Here is a 19,749-nt window from a genome sequence, read left to right on the forward strand (position 1 = left end):
CAGGCAAGCAGGCACAGCAAACTTCAGGGTAACTAGGGGGAGAGACAACCCCCCCTGGGTGCTTTGCTTAGACGTTTTGTTTAAGAGCGATATGGGAGGAAAGGAGCTCAAATGTATAGTATGTGGGTACTCCTCATATTCAAATAGTTTATTTGTGTTATTTGACAAACTCCCCAGCATGAATTTAGACAGACAGTCTGTGTTGTTTTACATTTTATTTATAGGAACATCAGAGTACTAAATGTACAGAGGACGAATCCGATGAGAATCGCATTTACAGTGCTTGCAAATACAGAGCTTAGAAGTACAAGAGTAACCAAATCAAAATCACCTGTAAATTTAAACATTACCAATACCTACAAAAAGAGATGTGATCCATTAGACACAAAATAAAATTATACAACATTTAGCTGACACAGAAATGGACTGTTTATACAGTCCTTCTGTGTGCGTTTGTGTGTACTACAGTCATAGATAGATCATATATAAAAGTAACAGATTTACTCATTGATATATTAAACACAAATATAAAAAGTTTAAGAGTCACAAAGTACAAATGTTTCATTTCTATGGCAACAACAAGACTTCAGTCAGGTTCTGTGTAGTAGTAGTATGGATTCTTGTGATTGTTTCGCTGAACAAACTGTTGTTGTGTGCACCTGTGTGAAACACCAGAAAGAAAAAGATGTCATCTCAGTCAGACATATTTGTTTGTCTACCATTTAGCTTTGCGAATTATTTCAATACCTGAAAAAACATCTTACCAATATCTCTCAGACATATATCGGTTTGGCTTCATCTGCTCTGAGAGAGTGACAAGGCAATGCTGAGGCAATGCCTCACTGTCACGGCTGACTCTGTTCAAATCTGACGACCTGTCCAGTGATAACCATATATCGATTGAGCTGTGCTATCTCAAATATCAATGTTAAACCAGTCCAGATCAATATACACTCCATTTTCAAGGCATCATACTGAGTGTCAGTCTGAGGCCCTATTTTGTGCAGTGGCATATAGCTATGCTCATAGGCAGATGTGTTTCATGCAACCAGACTCTACTTGACCCAAAATGGCCATATAGGAAATGGTGACGTCATTAAATCATAGTTCAAGTCATTAACACTGTTGACAAACACTGGTGATTATATCAGTACAATAGCTCTTATGAATAGAAAAATAAAAACATGATCCGCAAGGAGAATTGGAGTCCTCCTCTTTAGATACAGTTTAAGCGCACAATACGTAAAGTCATAAAAACATGATGAGGAAAGCAGTTTGAGAATGAACGACCCTGTGTAAATATGCACCCAAAAACAATCCAAACACCACGCATTTATCCCCTTTCTCTAAGTATTTCAGAACAACAAGGAGTATCAGTATCTCCCCTGTACCGTAATTAGCCTGTGGCCAGATGAATTCTAGTGCTATCAATCAATCGTTGCTAGGCTACTCACAATGTTCATTATAATAATATGTTCCCCAACAGTATAGTGCCATATAAGCCTGAACCCCCTGGCCTGTGATTAGACTAAGACTCAAAACAGATTGATCATTCAAGTTCTGGATCGTATCTCATAGATAAAAATTAAAAAAAGATTGGGCCAGTAAAACATGGAATTGACGTTCTGAATATGTCAAAAGGTCGCAATCAATATGACTGATTATTAACTGTAGTATTAACATGAAGCAAAATACAGCACAATATGTGTGACACCTTTCCTCTTGCTGGCACCGACTGCGTCCTTTCATTATTTGACAGTTTGTTTGTCTCATAGGTGACACATTGGGGACATGCTGTATTATAAGTGTCAAGGATCACTGAAGAGACAGCTAGAGGACATACAGTCTGTCTCATATGTAGATATTTGTTTGCTGACAAAAGGTGTTCAGTCTCATATTTCTCTGATCTTACTGCAACTCCATTAGTCATTAGTCATCTTCACAGTCAATTGAACTGCCTCAACCACCATGGGCTAACTGTAAAATCAGCAGATATGATAAAGAATAGCTCTGTTATGTCCGCATTACCTACAGAGAAGCATGGGTGCTGTTGTTGGCACTGATATTTCACACTGAGGGATGAACTGAACTGAGGGATCTGAGAGAAGCAACTGTGAGTTGCTTATGTCAAGTTACATTTACTTTGCCATTCACTTTGCCATTCCTTCAAATTAGTGGCTTCGGCTATTTCAGCCACACTCGTTGTTGACAGAGGTATAAACTGGAGCCCACATCCATGCAGTCTCCACAAACATTGGCAGCAGAATATCCCGTACTGAAGACCTCAGTGACTTTCAACGTGGCACCGTCATAGGATGCCACCTTTCCAACAAGTCAGTTTGTCAAATTTCTGCCCTGCTAGAGCTGCCCCGGTCAACTGTAAGTGCTGTTCTTGTGAAGTGAAAATATCTAGGAGAAACAACGGCTCATCCGTGAAGTGGTAAGTGATAGGCCAGACAAACTCACAGAATAGGACCAATGAGTGCTGAAGCGCGTAGGGCGTAAAAATCATCTGTCCTCGGTTGTAACACTCACTACGGAGTTCCAAACTGCCTCTAGAAGCTACATCAGCACAATAACTATTTGGCGGGAGGTTCATGAACTGGGTTTCCATGGCCGAGCAGCCGCACACAATCCTAAGATCACCATGCGCAATGCCAAGCGTCGGCTGGAGTGGTATAAAGCTCGCCGCCATTGGACTGTGCAGCAGTAGAAACACGTTCTCTGGGGTGGTGAATCATGCTTCACCATCTGGCAGTCCGACAGACGAATCTTGGTTTGGCGGATGCCAGGAGATTGCTACCTGCTCCAAAGCATAGTGCCAACTGTAAATGTTGGTGGAGGAGGAATAATGCTACAGCATACAATGACATTCTAGATGATTCTGTGCTTACAACTTTGTGACAACAGTTTGGGGAAGGCCCTTTCCTGTTTCAGCATGGCAATGCCCCCATGCACAAAGTGAGGTCCATACAGAAATGGTTTGTCAAGGTTGGTGTGGAATAACTTGACTGGCCTGCACAGAGCCCTGACCTCAACCCCATCGACCACCTTTGGGATGAATTGGAACGCCGACTATGAGCCAGGCCTAATCGCCCAACATCAGTGCCCGACCTCACTAATGCTCTTGTGGCTGAATGGAAGCAAGTCCCCGCAGCAATGTTCCAACATCTAGTGGAAACCATTCCCAGAAGAGTGGAGGCTGTTATAGCAGCAAAGGGGGGACCAACTCCATATTAATGCCAATGATTTTGGAATGAGATGTTCAATGAGCAGGTGTCCACATGCTTTTGGCCATGTAGTGTATTTCAAGACAACACTTTCATATGTAACAATATGAAAGTATATTAGGAATTTAAGAAATGCGCATTGGGGACAATGCTTGGGGGGATATTCGAACATCTGAGGCTTGTAGACAGCACTTGAGGAAACCTTTCACATTAAAGAAATTGTGCCCTTGTTATTCCTATGATGTCTCAAACTTCCTTTAGAATATTGAGGTAAAAATAGTGTAGTATGTAGCTGGCTTTAAACAATCATGTTATCTAAAAATCTGATCATGAAGATGTTCATGAAAGTGGAGAATTTTGTTGCAAAACATTGGTGGTGTTTGTCATCATCATATGAAAGAAAGACATAATAAGTACATACCCGATACATTTCAGTACCAGCATAACCAAAACAAACCAAAACATAAAAATCCTTGTTCATGTACTTGTTCTCTGCAAATGCAAAGGGGAGTGAAATATTTACCCTAAAAACCCTGAACCCTTATTCTTTGTTCTCTTTACTACTGTACTTCTTTCTGATAACTTATCTGTGGTTTCAACTCATGCTAAATAGTACGAGGTCATAGGCCTAATACTTTTCCCTGCCTTTAAAGAGAAAACTAACACATATGTCGTGGTTACATGTAGTTTAAAATTTTACAATAAAAATGAACAAAAAATTTACTCAGTCTAACTTTCTCTCATAACAATTATTCTTGGGTTTACATTACTTCCCCTTTTCACCATGACTAATCATATCTCCAGAAGCAAATAGATTTCATATGAAAATGGTTTGTCAGCATTTGATAATTGCGCATCTTCTACCAACCAAACCCCAAGCATCAGCACGCCGATCTCATCATAGTATACAATCAAAAGACCTTCTCTTCCTGGACCGTAGCTTTGTTACTTCTAACAACTTTTTCAGTATGTGAAATATTGCAGTGTCTATTTAAGTATTGTATTCATTAGCCAAATATATAATACAGGTACTGCTTGAAAGTGCAGGTAGGAAGCTTGGCACAAGGTTTTTTTGTGTTGTAAAAGAAATACGGTAGTTCACATGTAAACAAAGACACTATCCCAACCTAGCCAAACCTTTCCCAAAAAGAGACAGGTCTTTAAAAATAGAACATACCTGTACACAAATAGAAGTAAATAAATAGAAAATACATTTACACATGTATAATATACAGTTTAGTAACCCTCTGACTATCCAGATAACACTTTTTGTTCAAAAAATATATGTTATGTTGACGCAACTTGGTCTCAGCGTACATGTTTGGATGAATTGGCATGGTCGTTCATGGTGTTTTGGTGTGTGAGTGGAGAGTGGTGTACTAGGAGTCATAGTTGCACCACAGCCACAGATCCAAGGTCAGTTCTTTACCCCTCCAGTTACATAAGCTTATGATTTAGTGATTTAGGATCTGTACTATGGGTCCACCTCTACCTTGAGCTCTGGGAACAGAATAGCTGAAGCCTGAATCTTGTCCATCTCATTGAGTAAGTGCAGATATCAGCCCACATCCGGAGAAGAATCCAGTCCATCTTTAAATATGTACATATTGCTGTCGACACCGAATAATTGCAATCACGTGTTGTTATTTTTTGTGCTTTCTACCTACCCACTAGCGTTATGAAATGTTTTGTGTTATGTTCAAGTGTCCTGACTCACTAATAGTGGAATTGTATTAACTAATCAATTAATTCATGTATTACATGTGGCCCAGTCTTCTAGACTCTGATTGGCTGCTCCTAATCCCCCTAGTTCCACATCTCATTGATGATGCTGGAGGTTAAGACGAGGCTGATGTTAAACAAAATCACATCTATGAGCAACCCTCAGGAACCAGAAAGAACATGGTTGTTTTTCACTGTACTGCGCTTGACATGAAAGAGGGATAGTGTATTCCTTCATATAAGTGAGCTTTAGGGAGGAACATTATTAAAAATGGTTGTGTCTGCATTCACAGCACAAGATATACAGCTAATTTGGACCTAATTTGGAGGAATACTTTACCATTTTTATTCAGATGTCCTGTTCATTTCCATTTCTTGATTTGCATGCATTTCAGAGATTATGGTATTGAAAATACTACTTCTGAATGTAAATACTTCTCGCACAGGGCACCATTTGTAAAGGTGTTTGATGATAATATGATCATTCAAATTATAATTCCAATTAGCATGTGCTTGATAAATGCAACACAAAAAGGTATTGTGATTCCCCCAATAATACACACAAATCACACTTATTAGTGGCCTTAGAAGCATTGTTTGATAAATCTGACCCTTGGTTGTTTTAAGAATAATAAGAGAAATATTTGCAATTAGACACTGGGAAACAGTGGTAAACACTGACTATTCATATAGTTGAGAGGAGATATTCAATATTTCTCACTTACTGTAATTGTTGAGTTAGAATAATTATATTCTTACAAGTTAATTCTAAATTCCACCCTTGTGCGGTACCGCTCATATCCTACCAACACTCAAAGTAAGTCATCATGTCTTATCCCTTGTAAATAATGCTTGGGATGGAAAATGGAATGAAGACTTGTGTATTGGACACTGACCTGAGTCAGTACATATGTAAACATACTGCTAATCCTCTCTGTTTGCATTAGCTATCCAAATTCAGATAGAACTGAACACAATAGGACATAGGGTATGCAATGTTCGACAGCCATAGAGCCCTTTTTTATGTAGTAAGCACAATCCAAAACCTCTGACAAAAAGGACATAGCGAAAGGGAAAATAATCTGGGCTTGGATTCGATCTCTGATTGGACTGTTAACGGCATTCCACTGTCCAAACATCATGTGGCATGGAACTGCACTGTTTGGGTTGTGACTGACTGACCTCTTTTTGTATATAAAAATAGACTACTCTGGTTTTAAAATGGGACATAGTAACAATGCATTAAATGTAGGTGTTGACTAAAGCATTTACCGTTTTCTTTTCTTTCCCCCCTTGCCCTCAATGATTAGTGCTTCATATAATATATATTTTTTGGACTATTTCAGAAAACATATTCAAATACTTTTAAACATATTTTTTTCTTAATTTTTCTTTAAAAAGAATATGTTTGATACAGAGTTAATATAGCACTGTCTTTAGTTGTCCATGAATTGTTGTTCTGTACAGATTATGGCACATAGTGGCGTAATTGGCACATTGTTCAATACAGCTCAGCTTTTTCCACTGAGAGCAGATGCTCCAAGTCTCCTAGCTCTCCAAGAAACCTAGTCCCCTTCAAGGTGACGCTGACGTAGATGGTCTTCTCTGGCACATCCAGTAATATAGTTATATATTAACTCTAACTAGATATCTAAATGAACACAGGTCTCTGGAAAATAGTATAGAGTGGCAGCGGTATGGCTGCTCGGTTTGTCATCATTTATAGAAAAATAAATATCTTCATCTGTGTCATTTGAGTCGCTTCTTTCTCTTGGTTGGAAAAGTTTACCAAAGGATCCTGTGGAGAAAAATCTTGACATTAGTAAATAAAATTGTCAGAAGAGCTGTAGAAAACCAATAGCAGTAGTTAAAGCAAAATAAGCATGTGTCAAACTCAACATTGAACACAGTAAATAACCTACAGTATGTTGCGTAACTGCCAGTTGTAAGTACCATGTCACAATGTGCATCTACATTGCAATAACATTGTTTATGCCCATCTAACTACAATGGCTCTCCATGGTTTTTAAGTCTGCAGTGCTGGAAGGAAGAACTGGGGCGTTTTAGTTCTTTCTCTGACTGAGACCAATGTCTGTATAGACGATGGTCTTGGCCCTCTTCCTCCTGCTACTGTTCCTGCAGTCGTTCTATTCCTTTTCAAAGCTGGGTCAATAACAGACGTGTGGCCCCCTGGGCTTTTAGCCACACACTAGCCCAGTGCATGTGTTTAACTTTCACGGTTGGAATTTCAAATGGAGGCAGTCCAGCTTATCATGAAAATATACAGGAAAGTCAAGGGAAAGTTCCCCTTTCCCATAACAAAACATTGAAACAATATTACACTGGCCGCCTGAATGAGGGCCGCAACCCCATAAATGCGTAATATTTTTCATAAAGGCTAGGTTGTCGAAGGGCATGAGTCAAACATAATTGGATTATAATTGCTAATGAATGACCTTTGGTGATCTTGCCGTTAAATACAATTTTCCAGGGCAGTTCATGAAAAATCCTTGCCGAAATAACAACCATATGCCATTTCCCTTCTATTCCCAAACTGGGACACTAACACCACAGTGATCAAGGTTGGGAAGGCTCAGGAAAGGATTTGCGGAGGGGAAAGTGACATAGTACTCACCAGAGCATAAATTCAGGAAGTTTGTTCCATCCACGTGATGTAAAAAAAGCTTCAGATAGTCAGCAGGAGATCTCGAACCACTTCTCTGACACAAAGGCCACAGGAATCAGCTGCCTTTCAGTGGGAGAAGGTCTGTAGGACAAAGGATTGAGACACAAAGATAATGAGAACCTGAGTCCAGGAGACACTATATAGAGGTACTTTGCAAGGAAAACAATACCACTTACAAAAAGAGGATTTACACCATTTAGGGCAAGGACTTTTTCCGAAATATGTGATTATACCAGAAGAAACAACTGTCCCGACTCATAATCAGTGTTGGGGGTAACGCATTACACTAATACTATTACTTTTTTGCGGTAACGAGTAATATAACGGAGTACTGTACCAATTTGAGAAACAATATTACAGTTATTGATCAAAAATACAGTAGGTATCCTATTTCTATTATAGTTATTATATGTGATGATTATTCTGACGTCCTCTCATCAAGTTCCTGTTTACGCACGCATGCTTTTAAAACATTGTTTCTCAGCATGGAAGTACTCCCATTACTTTGATTTGGTAGGATGACAAAATGACAAGAATATAACTGTAAAATGTAAACTGTGCCCAGGAGAGAAACACCTCTCCACTGCTAGAAACGCAATCTCCAATCTCTTGAAGCACCTTCAAAAGCAACACGCCAAGACAAAACCCATAGCGAAAGAACCCCAAGGCCTGACCACTTCTGCTGAAGATGACTGTAGGCCTACCTCATCCAAACAATCAAAGCTTGTTTTGAGGAGGACAGGCTGTGAGAGCTAAACAAGCTTGTAGCTGGGTATGTAGCAGAAATGCTGCCCTTATCCACGGTAGAATACCCCTCTTTTTTGTGTTGCTCATTATTAGGCTACTTGTGTTGGTGTATAGGCCTACATAAGGTTTACATTGTGTGAGGATGCACAACGTTTTGGGGGGTAATGTTTTACTTTTCCCAGGGAGTAATAAGTAAAGTAATTTGTTATTGTTGAAAGAAGTAACGAGTTACAGGTAATATATTTGCTTTTTTGAGTAACGACCCCAACACTGCTCATAATAACCAACCCAAAAGTGAGAGGGAAGCACTTACACAAACAGTGATCAAACTGACCCAGAAACCTAGCGCTGAGAGCAATTTAAAGCCGGCGTACCTATTTCCGTTATAGGTGGTCTTGTATATAGGAGTCTGCTGGATCATCTCGTCTGTGTAGACGGGCACGGCGGTGCGCACACACTCGTGCGAGCACTGCAGGCTGTCGTTGTAGGCGGTGAAGATGTCCACTTTATTGGGCACGCGGGCAGGGGTGAAGTCGGTCAGGTTCTGACAGCTCTCCTCCTGCTGGTGGATCTTCCGCTGATGGCTACTGTGACGGCCATTCCCCGACTGTACACAGCTACAAAAACACGTACCAAAGACAAGAAACAAACATAAAATCATACCTTGTACCACTGTGGATGAGTGGCTCTGGTAAAAGCTTAATTGAAACTTTCAAAAGCAATGTGTTGTGTGTGTGTCAGGAAGTAATTGCAAAGTAAAGGAATCTTTCCTACCAGTTTTTAAGGACAAGCGTAGTTATCAAGGCTGCGATGACCATAATGAGAGACACAGTGATTGTAATAATCTGGTGAACTGCCAGACCTGCAAAGAAAGAAGGACACAAAACACAAAGAAGCGCTTAGTTACGAATGGAACGGTTTTAAAGGCCGGTAGTAATTTGCCATGTTACAGAAAACTAGTAACATTTTAAGGATGTTTTTGAATAACCATATGCGCTCCACATAACACCAAGGGCAATCTACTGAAGGTCAGAGGAAGATATCTGTGAAGGTATTGATCATACTCTCTTCATTATTTAACAGATCTATAAAGTATTCAATCAAAGCCAACCACCTGCATATTAGTTTAGTTATCTTTTTTTGTACAACATTTTTACAACTTCTCCTGAACTGGTGGGAACCTTAAACCTCACTTTGAGTTTCTTAACTCTTCCCTGATTTCCTATAAGTGAATTAAAAGAACTAATACTTTTCACTTGTCAAAACTTAATCTCAGTCTTTACCTCAAAATAACCTATAGTTCAGTTCAAATACAAATGTACATGTTATCCATGCCTAAGCTGTTTTTGATGAACCCAGACAGTTTTTAAGTTCATATTTTGTGTTAGCTATGTTCCAACTCAAAATTGGGGTTATCAACATTCAAAGCAGCATTACTTTCCCGTTACTTTCTCCAATTACAGAAGTTTTTGTAAAAAATATAATAAGCCTAGGATCCTGTAACATATTTAGAATTTTGAAAAAACATCCGCCACAGTATCAATTAATGTGTACCAAGGCGCTAATAAGAACAAACAAAAACATTTGCACATTTCTACAGGGCATATAACATGGTTCACAGTGGTGCCACCTCTCTGCTTATTGTGACACAAACCTCCAACCATGAGTCTCCATCCACCAATCGCAGCCTTGCTTTTGCACAACGCCGAAAAACAGATGCGGACTTCCAGATGTTTTGCTGGTTCGAATAATTCCGTATGACTGAACTACAAAACACTGTATTGTTTTACTAAAACCCTGGAGAACCCTGCAAGGTGCTGATCCCTCAGTTTTGGAGGAATAAGGTAATCACCAGCAATGAGTGGGCCACATGCAGCAGAACGCCAAGTTCTTCATGATGAAAACGTCCTTGCGGGCCTATACATCCAAACCCTCATCAGCCAGGTGATTGTCTGCTGATCCAGTCTAGTTAGTCTTCGGGATAGTTCAAAAGGAGCGGCCACTCAGTCATTGTAAAATGCTAGCTCCCTCATTGTGCATATACATTCCCTTGGATAACAAACTTCTGTGGGCAGGGCACAAAGCAGCCAGGTCAACCTTGGATTAATGATTTCTCTGGCTCTCAGGAATGCCTCCCTTCCTTCGCCACAATCAGTCCCTCTGCAGCAAAGACACATTAACTTATCTGGCAGTCATTTGCATCTTTCTCTCTTGCTCACTCCCCTGCCTCCCTTCCTGGCTGACATCAAGGCTTAAGTTGAAAGTGTGGAGTAATAAATGAACACCTGTCCAAGTTCATGGATAATAGATCATGGATCGATAGTCCACGTCTCCATGGAGAATTGTTTCGTTTTACATTCATGTCGGCATGAAAGGCTTCTCTGGCAGATGTCCAGCTTATACCAAATTCATATCAGGCTGAAGCCCTGGCCATACAAATACAGTCTTAGGTCTCATTATAACCTACTTTTAGGGCAGTGCATTAACAAGACAAGATAATGTCAGATAATGATTCCACTGACACAACCGGGAGACAGTCCAGATGATTCTCTATCCCTGTCCAGAACTGCCAGTTTAAGGGAGAAAAAATTGGTCCTGCTAGCTCAAACGCATTGTGCTCTAGCAGTGAGGCTGAAAAATCACCTTTAGCAGTCACCTTGCTTTAGAGGTGCTGGGTTAGGTTTTGTTTGGAAGAATCAGTGCCAGACAAAGAGAGGGGGAGTGAGAATGGGAAAGAGAGAGAATAAGAGAGGGATAGAAAGAGCTACTGACCCCTGTGTCAGCAGAGTTTTGGGCACACCAAAGCTCCCGGAGAGAAATAAATGAGGTTTTCACCTTCATGGTCTTGACAGTTTGATGAACATGCCATTGACAAGCATGGCATTTTAAGAAAATCTCACTATCTGCCTTTATTAAAGACTACCTAGCCCAGCCCAGAAGGAGAACAATATAAAATAATATCAGCAACAGATGTAAATAGTTTATCAAACACATTGACCTTAACATACATATATACTGTACAGTACCTATGTGTATGCACATACAGTTAATTAAAAAGTAGTGGATAAAAGCCTGTGGCAAAACTCCACAGCCAGTTGATAAAAATCTAGCAGCACTATAACTCATAATTGGCAACAACAACAAAAAACATACTGCCAACCTCGATAATGAGATGGAACACTGACATCAAGCTGAAAACGCTCACCTGTTAAGTCAATGGTACCAGAAGCAAACAGTGGATTTAGTAATGAAGCCATCCACTTTTGAACCAGAAACTGTGTTCTCCCCTATAAATGGACATTGGCTTAGCTTCCCATCACAGGGGACCCTTGACCCTTGCTCAATTTCATAGCCTGGCTATTTGAATTGCTTGTGGGCATCGATTTTAAACTGTTATCAGACCATTTGTGCGGGAACTGCTTTTGAGCGGGTTTGTCCTCCCAAAATTGCCTCAATAACAAAAGCATAACCAACCATTGCCGAGCAAAGGAAAAATATGTGGAACTCAGTTTCTAAGCAAGGAGTTATTTGAAGCTATAAGGCAATCATTCTAAATGGCCATTGAGCATTAAGGCCTAATGCCGCCGTACAGCCCACGTCCGCTAGCAGCATTAAAGCTCATGAAAAATGTGGGAATAGCCCCTATTTGTGAATGGAGATGTTGTGGAGAGCAAGCCAGCCCTCCCTTCCTCCCACCCATTGCAAATGTACGGAATCTGTCCCTCATTTATAATGCATTAAACTTCCTGGAGAGTGTGAGGGTTGACATGCAGTGAGACTTAACCCCCCTATCCCCTCCGCTCTTCCCCGTTGCCCCTCTCCAATCCATCCTCCCAAACGTGGTACCTGAGCGGGGAGGGAAGGGAGAGATGGGGCAGGGGAAACCTTCTGTCGAAGCCTGCTGATGGCTCACAATTGCCAATTAACGCTGATGTCAAAGTGTCAATCTGACCTGATTTCCACTGAGTCACCGAGCAATCTAAAACACTTACAGAAGAAGAGAGGGTGCTTCTGAAGAGAGAGAGAGTAGAGAGAGACGTAGAGAGAGACAGAGAGAGACAGAGAGAGAGAGAGAGAGAGAGAGAGCGCGAGATCAGAGCCAATTATTCCACACACCTTTTCTCCCAATGTCAAAGGCAGCACTGCATAATTCAATCACTCTAGATAGCAAACTTTGACAGTCGAGGAGATTTGGTCAGACTCTTGCGCAAGTTCCAATGATTTTGTTACTTACCAGTAAATGCAGTTGTCATGCATGCCTGTACTTCATTTGGGGACAGTTGGCTATGAAATACTTCTTCTAGTGTTAAAGAGCCACTGAACACAACGATTGGCATGTGTGTCTTTCAATTGCACAATAGAAAAACAAGATTTCAGTCTTGGTGTGTTTCCTGACCGATTCTGCGCAGAATTAATCTAAGATAACTCAAGAAATCTGTGATTTGTTTTTATGGTTTTGCCAAGGATGTTTTAGTTGCGCAATTTTACATCTAATTAAGGTGTTGGTGCAGTATTTCTCAAGGAAAAGAATTTGCAATGTTTTGTCTTATCTAAACAAAGTCGGAGCTGATGGGCAGGTCTGTCTCACTCTCTATGCTATTGGATAGAGAGCAATCACTGCAGCTGTTCACCCCATGTTAGTTGGCAAATGAACATCGTCAAATTAACACCTAAACTTAATTTACCTGTTGTGATGCACGGATGTTTCAAACTTTTAGATGAGGCTGACTTTATGACCAAAATTATCCTACTTACACTTTGTAGTCAATTTTGACAGAACAATTTCTTCATCGAATCAATGCTTTGTATAGGCAGTCACTTTTTAACTTCTTCGGGGTAGGGGGCAGCATTTTCACTTTTGGATAAATAGCATGCCCAAATTCAACTGCCTGCTACTCATCTCCAGAATATAAGATATGCATATTATTAGTAGATTTGGATAGAAAACACTGAAGTTTCTAAAACTGTTTGAATCATGTCTGTGAGTATAACAGACCTTATGTAGCAGGCAAAACCCCGAGGACAAACCATTCAGAATTGTTATTTTTTTGAGGTCACTGTCTTTTCAATGAGATTTCATTGGGACACCAGATTTCTAAGGGACTTGTTTGCAGTTCCTACCGCTTCCACTGGATGTCACCAGTCTTTGGAAATTGGTTGAGGTTATTCCTTTGTGTAATGAAGAAGTACGGCCATTGTAAATGAGGGTCACTTGAAGTAAATTGTTTGAGAGAGGCACATTTCCAAAAAGGTTGTGTCAGTTTGTTTTCTTTTTGTATTGAACACAGATCATCCGTCTTCAAATTGATCGATTATTAACGTTTAAAAATACCTAACGTTGTGTTACAAAAGTAGTTTGAAATGTTTTGGTAAAGTTTACATGTAACTTTTGATATATTTTGTAGTGACGTTGCTCAAGTTGGAAGCTGTGTTTTTCTGGATGAAACGCGCCAAATAAATTGACATTTTGGATATATATCGACGGAATTAATCGAACAAAAGGACCATTTGTGATGTTTATGGGACATATTGGAGTGCCAACAAAAGATTTTCGTCAAAGGTAAGGCATGAATTATATTTTTATTTCTGCGTTTTGTGTCGTGCCTGCAGTGTTGAAATATGCTACTCTCTTTGTTTACTGTTGTGCTATCATCAGATAATAGCATCTTATGCTTTCGCCGAAAAGCCTTTTTGAAATCTGACATGTTGGCTGGATTCACAACGAGTGTAGCTTTAATTTGGTATCTTACATGTTTGATTTTCATATAATTTTATTTGAATATGGCACTCTGTATTTTCCCTGGCTATTGGCCAGGTGGGACGATTGTGTCCCACCCACCCCAGAGAGGTTAAGTACAGAAAGGGGATTGCCACCAACAAGTGGGACTACATAACAGAGAGAAAGTTTTATGAGTGTGATGTATTCAACCGTAATCCCTCGTATATCCTCCCCACTCAATTATCTGACTTGATATTGATGTTTCTTCATGCTGTCTGAATTTGTGTCAAACAAACAAATGACGTGCACTGTGAATATTTGCTGTTAGAGATTGCATTCTAAAATAGGTACACCAACACCTCATATTTCTAGTTGACATTGGGTAAAGGAACAATTTGCTATCTCCTGACCTGTTTGGATGAATAAGGTGTTGGAGTCTAGCTAGCCAATACAGAAACAACAAAAGGTTTTTCAAATGGTCGCTTGCCAGTAGTGCACCTTTTCCTCTCAGAGGAGATGTCAGCCATGAAAGAGCTGAGCATTGGAAACATGAAGTAAAACAGCATCTGTTCATTCTGGCTACTCTTCATCTCCTCTTGGCCGAGTTTCTATAAATCAGAAGGCTCGACTCTGCATGGCTGTCACCAGGCATCAGCATTTAAGTCCAGATTTAACGCTCGGGAAGAAAATTCATTTTTACCCAGCTTATCGAGAGTCAATATAGAGTAATGGTGAGATTATTAGATTGCCATGGTAACCAGTGTGGAAAGTTTATCTCTCTGTGCCTGAAGAGCCTCTCACTCTATTGTAGCCTACACCTCTACAAGGCTCTCAGAGGTCACAATGTAGCATTGGTGGCGTGGCGTTTGCCAAATTTGCATACCTCTTTAAATATAGATACCTAACTGAAGCACTCGAGTACTGTACTTAACGTACATTTTATATGTGCTTCGGGTGGATTCTGGCCTTGCTTATTTAACTGACTGTTCGTTTAACCTCACCTCTTCAGAGTGTGATAACAAGACCTGAATTAGCCGCTGCAGCAGGTTCTATACATTTTCGATGCATTCATCACATTTTTGGTGGGATTTCATTTTTACTTATTGACTCCCACTGCCTCGTTTAACCTCTCGACTTCAGAACGCGATAACGAGACTTGAGCGATCAGCCAGCAGGATGGACGGCAGTTTTAATCATCTCATATCCATAATGAAGCTGACAGCTCCATCTGCGCGGCTTTGAGAGAGCTGAGCGGAGCTAGCACAACATCACCGGGAACAATCAGCCAGCATCTGGAGGCTTAAATCTACTTCACACAGTGGGCCACAGGATCACTAAAGAATAATGATCAGAAAAAGGCACAAGTATTGTCAGAGCCTGTTACTGGGCACCTAGGTGCTTCACTGATATTACATTAAATCTATTTAAATTATATTGGTTACGTACACTTACAGTTGAAGTCGGAAGTTTACATACACTTAGGTTGGAGTCATTAAAACATGTTTTTCAACCACTCCACACATTTATTGTTAACAAACTATAGTTTTGGCAAGTCGGTTAGGACATTACTTTGTGCATGACACAAGTAACTTTTCCAACAATTGTTTACAGACAGATTATTTCACTTATAATTCATTGTATCACAACTCCAGTGGGTCAGAAGTTTACATCCACTGTTGACTGTGCATTTAAACAGCTTGGAAAATTCCAGAAAATGATGTCATGGCTTTAGAAGCTTCTGATAGGCTAATTGACATCATTTGAGCCAATTGGAGGTGTACCTGTGGATGTAGTTCAAGGCCTAGCTTCAAACTCAGTGCCTCTTTGCTTGCTATCATGAGAAAATAAAAAGAAATCAGCCAAGACCTCAGAAAAAAAATTGTAGACCTCCACAAGTCTGGTTCATCCTTGGGAGCAAATTCCAAACGCCTGAAGGTACCACGTTCATCTGCACAAACAATAGTACGCAAGTATAAACACCATGGGACCACGCAGCCGTCATACCGCTCTGGTAGGAGACGCGTTCTGTCTCCTAGAGATGAACGTACTTTGGTGCGAAATGTGCAAATCAATCCAAGAACAACAGCAAAGGACCTTGTGAAGATACTGGACGAAACAGGTACAAAAGTATCTATATCCGCAGTAAAATGAGTCCTATATCGACATAACCTGAAATTCTGCTCAGCAAGGAAGAAGCCACTGCTCCAAAACCGCCATAAAAAAATAGACTACGGTTTGCAACTGTACATGGGGACAAAGATCGTACTTTTTGGAGTAATGTCCTCTGGTCTGATGAAACACAAATATAACTGTTTGGCCATAATGACCATCGTTATGTTTGGAGGAAAAAGGGGGAGGCTTGCAAGCTGAAGAACATCATCCCAACCGTGAAGCATTGGGGTGGCAGCATCATGTTGTGGAGGTGCTTTGCTGCAGGAGGGACTGGTGCACTTCACAAAATAGATGGCATCATGAGGATGGAAAATTATGTGGATATATTGAATCAATATCTCAAGACATCAGTCAGGAAGTTAAAGCTTGGTCGCAAATGGGTCTTCCAAATGGACAATGACCCCAAGCATACTTCCAAAGTTGTGGCAAAATGGCTTAAGGACAACAAAGTCAAGGTATTGGAGTGGCCATCACAAAGCCCTGACCTCAATCCTATGGAATATTTGTGGGCAGAATTGAAAAAGCGTGTGTGAGCAAAGAGGCCTTACAAACCTGACTCAGTTACTCCAGCTCTGTCAGGAGGAATGGGTCAAAATTCTCCCAACTTATTGTGGGAAGCTTGTGGAAGGCTACCCGAATTGTTTGACCCAAGTTTAACAATTTAAAGGCAATGCTACCAAATACTAATTGAGTGTATGTAAATTTTGACCCACTGAGAATGCGATGAAAGAAATAAAAGCTGAAATAAATCATTCTCTCTACTATTATTCTGACATTTCACATTCTTAAAATAAAGTGGTGATCCTAACTGATCTAAGACAGGGAATTTTAACTAGGATTAAATGTCAGGAATTGTGAAAAACTGAGTTTAACTGTATTTGGCTAAGGTGTATATAAACTTCCAACTTCAACTGTATTTTTCAGATGTTTTTGCGGGTGTAGCAAAATGCTTATTTTCCTAGCTCCAATAATGCAGCAATACCTAATAATACAAAACAATACACGCAAATCCCCAAAATAATACGAAATATATAACTATTAGAATGAGCATTGTCAGAGCCTGGAATATAAATATATACAGTGCATGTATATGATTGTGTGTATAGACATGGACAGTATATGAACAGTAAAGGTGTCTACAGAAGTAGTTACAGAGCCAGAATACAGTATATACATATGAAGTGGGTAAAACAATATGTAAACATTATTAAGGTGACCAGTGCCAATGACGTAAGGACTGGCTGATTTCCAACTTCTCACTGTGTAAAGCAGGGAGACGCACTCTCGCCCACTTTATTTCCAGTACATGTTAATGATTTAGCCCTACAAATCAAACATGTTGAAGTTGTGGATATATTCCTGGGCATCTTGTTGTATGCTGCTGACATAGTTCTCCTTGCAGAAACTGAAGATGACCTCCAGAATATGTTGAATATTGTTAATTGATGGTGTAATAAATGGAGACTAGCGTTAAATCAAGAGAAGACCCAGATTGATCATTTCATAAAGAAGGGAGTGCAGAGAAGTGCACACAACTTTTGTTTTGGTACAACCCCATTATTCTACACTGTGCTCTATAAATACCTTGGTTTCACTCTGGATGAACACATGACCTTTAGATCACTGGTAGATTCTGCAGGCAGAGCATTGGGGTCTACCTTTAGGTCTACCTATGTAAGGATCTTGGTTAATGTGCTTATTCTCAGCTGTATAAATCCTGTGTGTGTCCGGTGATGGACTACGCTGCTGGGGTATGAGGATCCAAAGTGCGTACTAATTGTAACAATGTTTGAAACCGAGCAATCTGCTGCCTTCTTGGTGTGCACAAAGTGACTCCAAACCTGGCCATCTGTGGAGATATGGGTTGGGAACCATGTGTGATTAGGCAAAAAGGTGGAACATACTGATAAATATGCCAGAACACAGAATCACAAAAAAGTGACCTTAGTCATAGCTATTCATGAGCCAGAAAATTGTTATACATTTTTTGTGAAACTGATTTGCAGTATATATTCAGGAACAAATTACAGTGGTTGCTCAACAAAAAGTTTTAAGATTATGCTGCGGGACTTGTGGTTTAGTACAGTACCCTGCGTCACTACTTCATTGCTCCAGACCAGCGCAAGGGGGAGTTAGAGCACTGATTATGCTTTTGGGTCCCAAGGCGCTACTGTGTCTCTAACTGTCAATGAATGGGTGACATAAACCTAAATAGAAACTGATAATTGTGCACGGCTTCAGTATTACTAACCAAAACTGTTGTTACACTAAGAGAAACTTAGACTACAATTAGGGTGTGGAAATGTTAGATTTATTTTGCTCTTACTGTAGTTCTGTAGCCTACTCCCGACCAGTCATGTTGTACAGCGCCTGAGAGCCGGTCTAAGACACTGCATCGCAGTGCAAGCTATGTTGCTACAGATGCTGGTTCAATATCTGTGCTGGCCTTGACTGGGAGACCCATGAGATGACTGTAGGTTTTTGGTTTCTGTCCCTCTAAAAACAGAATCATTCTAAATAACAAACTATCTGTCACGCCCTGACCTTAGTTATCTTTGTTTTCTTTATTATTTTGGTTAGGTCAGGGTGTGACGAGGGTGGTATGTGTGTTTTTGTTTTGTCTAGGGTTTTGGGTATGTCTAGGTGTGTGTGTGTAGTCTAGGCATTATGTAGGTCTATGGTGGCCTAGATTGGTTCCCAATCAGAGGCAGCTGTTTATCGTTGTCTCTGATTGGGGATCCTAATTAGGTTGCCATTTTCCAGTTTGGTTGGTGGGTGATTGTCTATGAGATGTTGCATCTCTGCCATCGTTATACTTAGCTTCACGTTCGTTTTGTTGTTTTGTATTAGTTTGTTAAGTGTTCTTCGTTTCATTAAAGAAGATGTATTCACATCACGCTGCGCTTTGGTTTCCTCACTACGACGAACGTGACACTGGCTTTATTTACAAATTAGTAGCAATGTCTCACCCCATGTTCAAGAATGGCCTTTTTCTTGCTCATTTTACGTTATTTGAAAACAAAATAATATCCAAAATATTGTTATTTCTTAAACAAAGCGATTATTATTATTAATTTAGAATTATAAACTCATCAAAAAACGAAACGTCCCTTTTTCAGGACCCTGTCGTTCAAAGATAATTAATTCATGTGGAAATGTTATGCACTTAATATTGTAGCCTACTCTCGACCGTCACGTTGTACAGTGCCATATTTTCAGTTTCATCCTAACGGAAACCCTGAGGGTTTTTCATTTTTCTTGGAATAGAAACAACATAATATTAATCATATTAATTAAGCAACATTTCTTAAAATCAGTCCCATATACTATGTTCTTACAAAAAAAGTTTTTAAATTCTCTAGCACAGCCACTATTGAAGGCAATCAAATGCTTCTCAAAGATCCCTCTGGTGGTCAAACTAGCTCTAACTAGCTTTAGTGGTTACAATTTAAGTATGCTCTCTCTCTAATTCT

At 40.0% G+C, this 19,749-nt stretch overlaps 1 protein-coding gene across 1 annotated transcript in view; it reads right to left on the minus strand.

Annotated features, from left to right (window-relative positions):
* Positions 1-200: 200 nt before the first annotated feature.
* The window catches only part of LOC139557323 (adherens junction-associated protein 1-like), a 75,701-nt gene continuing 56,152 nt past the window's right edge, over positions 201-19,749 (minus strand). The window contains exons 3-6 of the mRNA XM_071371981.1: positions 9,160-9,247; positions 8,760-9,002; positions 7,588-7,719; positions 201-6,750 (exon numbers count right to left, since the gene is read on the minus strand). Coding sequence (XP_071228082.1) covers positions 7,647-7,719; positions 8,760-9,002; positions 9,160-9,247 — 404 coding nt within the window. The 3' untranslated portion in view covers positions 201-6,750; positions 7,588-7,646. The remainder of the gene's footprint in view (positions 6,751-7,587; positions 7,720-8,759; positions 9,003-9,159; positions 9,248-19,749) is intronic.

This window comes from Salvelinus alpinus, chromosome 28, assembly GCF_045679555.1.
Source record: "Salvelinus alpinus chromosome 28, SLU_Salpinus.1, whole genome shotgun sequence".
In the NCBI taxonomy this organism is placed as follows: Eukaryota; Metazoa; Chordata; class Actinopteri; order Salmoniformes; family Salmonidae; genus Salvelinus; species Salvelinus alpinus.